The sequence below is a fragment of the Coffea arabica genome, chromosome 10c (assembly GCF_036785885.1).
Source record: "Coffea arabica cultivar ET-39 chromosome 10c, Coffea Arabica ET-39 HiFi, whole genome shotgun sequence".
Classification (NCBI taxonomy): domain Eukaryota; kingdom Viridiplantae; phylum Streptophyta; class Magnoliopsida; order Gentianales; family Rubiaceae; genus Coffea; species Coffea arabica.
Window position 1 is genome coordinate 7182106 of NC_092329.1, and position 2924 is coordinate 7185029.

At 38.1% G+C, this 2924-nt stretch overlaps 1 protein-coding gene across 1 annotated transcript; it reads right to left on the reverse strand.

Moving 5' to 3' along the window:
* Positions 1-560: 560 nt before the first annotated feature.
* On the reverse strand, positions 561-2361 carry LOC113713729 (purine permease 1-like). Its single transcript, XM_027237517.2, has 2 exons — positions 1300-2361; positions 561-1192 (listed from the first exon to the last, which is right to left on the reverse strand). Exons 1-2 carry the CDS (start codon positions 2044-2046, stop codon positions 860-862), a joined length of 1080 nt encoding a protein of 359 aa, XP_027093318.1. The 5' UTR covers positions 2047-2361; the 3' UTR covers positions 561-859.
* Between the last annotated feature and the right edge of the window lie 563 nt (positions 2362-2924).

The window sequence follows — 2924 nt, forward strand, 5'->3', positions numbered from 1 at the left end:
AGTGTTGAGATATGCAACTTTTCCTACATATTTTGCTAGATTATGTTTGATATCAAAATAATTTAGTTATTAGAAAAATAAGGATATTTGTTAACAAAAGATCATGTTGGTTTGTTAACAGATATTTTAGATAAGATTTGCTAGTAGAAGGAGATTATATTTTGTTGAGATTTCTAGGATAATTGTTAGTTGGATATTTTGCTAGTTTGTTTCATGTAATCACTATAAATAGTGAGTTGATGAATGTAGAATATAAGCTCATTTTTCACTTTCAATACAAGTCTCTTATAAGCTTTTTTTGCAACACTAAGGTGTTGTTTCTTAGTTTATGCCCCAAAAAACCAACATCTTCAATATATAGTTTTTAAGAATTTCTCTGGTGTACTGTATTCTTACGAATCTGCGGCAAAAGAAAGTAATACTCCCAAATTGAGTTGACATATTGTTAGCTTTTGCATTGACCTAAAATTTGATATAGTCTTTCGTGAAGACAACATGTCAAGAATCCTTCTTCGAGGGGCAGGGAAGCCGGATGAGATGCTTATGCAGAGTTGCAGACAAGACACGAAATGGTACTTGCATATCTTAAGAGAGCATTCGTTGGAGATTCTTGAGAATAGAAGATGGTGCCTATTGGCTAAACCAAGCCATTTGGTTGTACCACAATCAAATAAAAAAAATTTCCACTTCAGTTTGTCGTAATGGTGGCACTAACACTTCTAAATTCTAAAGATAGGTACAAAATTCAAGTGGCAGAACCTTTGCATCTATCCACATTGGCTGCCGATTCTAGTGTGAGAAACTTGAGTTTCTTCTGTTTTTTAATTATCTTTTGAGCCAAAAAAGTTTCATGAAGAATTCAAACTTCCTCATGCTCTGGCTCAGGTTTACTGTCCGGCTGCTTCTGGTTTACTTTGTATTCTCCATAAAAGTAGGAGGCAAAACCCCAAAGGCACATCGCCAAGGCCATCCCTTTTTCACCACTGAAGCTTTCCGTTAAGCAAAAAACAGCAAATATCTGTTGGACTGGTACTAAAAGAGAAGTCACAATTCCCCCAAAGAGGGATGAAGAGCTGAAAATAACCCCAGTGCTCCCTATCATCATACACTGCAATGCAATCCCAGCCATTACCAGTATCATGTAGTACTTCATTGGTCCAAGTTCAAATTCTGCAGCCTCTTGTGGAATTGCCTGCATCATCAGTAGAATGAGATCAGTTTAAGATGCTGAAAGAGTTAATTATAGCCAGTCAAATCACTCAAAAAAGAAACGTATTAATTTTTCTGTCTGAGTAGTACCTGAAAATCCTTGTTGATTATCATGGGGATGGTACAGAACAGGGTGGCAAACATCGACACAAGGAACTGAACTTGCAAGAAGAGGTCGAACGTGACGGTAACTTCAGCCTTCTTCTGTGCGTATTCGAATGCTGGCATTATAAATCCATGAAGAGCAGCAGCACCAAGGGTCATGAAAAATCCCAGCGTGTAATTGGCATGTGATTCGCCACTGGGACGATCCCCGTTCATGTGCAGTCCCAAAATAGCCGATCCAAAGGTCATTAGAACCACAGCATTGATTGAATAGTGAGTGAATTTGTGCTTAACTACAAAGTAGGCGAAAATTGCCGTGAAGGCAAGTTGGCTCGAGCCCAGAAGGGAAGAAACCGAAACGGGGAGGTAAGACATGCCAAAGGTGTACAAGTAGCTATCTATGCCCAGAAGAAATCCCAAGAAGGCACTAGCGGCGACAAGTCTAGGAGGGACCAAAAACTTTGGAGACGAAGCGTTGGATCGATTTTTAAAATATGAGATGCTAATTGGGAGGATAAGTAAGGGAAAACCAGCAGTGAGTAACCAAGCAGTGAGCCATTTTCTTTTCCCTCCATGCAAGAAGTAAATTCTCACAAGCAATGGACCACCAACTTGGCCAATGGTCAATAAGATGCAGTTGAAGAGAACCATCAGAGTCTTCATGGATATGCAAATCTTGAACTTATTAAGCATGTTGTGCTTTCCACCTTGAATTGCAGCCTCCATGTCCATGCTTCTGATAAATTTGTCTGGCCACAGCCCAGTAGTGAGCAAGTAGCAAACTAGCAGTATCTACAAATTAAATGCAAGAGTTCTCTGTTTGTTGGTTTCTTTGTAGCACGATATTATCAAAATGTCACAAAAAAAAAAAAAAGAAAAAGAAGAGGATAAAGCAAGATTTGGGAGTTTAGGCTAACTTTATACAAAGAAGGAACTGGCAAATAATATTGCAGATTGATGCTCGAAGCACCTAAGCAAAAGAATTGTTGAATATTGAATAATGGAAGTCCTACTAGGCTGGCTTGTATGACTGATCTCGTGGTCTGCAATCTGACTCAAAGCCGCTGCATTTGGTCTCTATTTATAGTATGCTGGCTGCTTTCGAAATGAAAGGCGCGCACATTTGATGCGGCAGCAGCATGACGTTGTCGTTTGACTCGATTGCATGGCACGACACTCGTATCCGAAAACGTTAAACATGAGTCGCTCATAAATAGCACATTCTTTTTAGCCTCTTTCCGGGTAGTTCCTCTTCTCAAAATAAATACGCTATTTTCTGATAAGATTGCAAGAAACCAACCATAGGGTAGGGAAAATAATACATAAATACCTTGCACTGAGCAAACTAACTTACAGATGATGGAAACAGCAACTCAATCGCACTACAAATTGATGAGCAAGAAGAAACTGACATATAGTGAGATTTGAATCTCAGTTTCACCACAAAACAAATATTTTAAATTTGTTTTCTGGTCTGTGTTAAACGTTTTAACTATCCTGGAGTATTATTTGAAATAATTACTGTAGTATTTTTTATGATGCGATGTATGTGAGATAAAAATATGGGTTCGAAAATGTATTTATGATACAAGCAAAATATTATTTAAAAA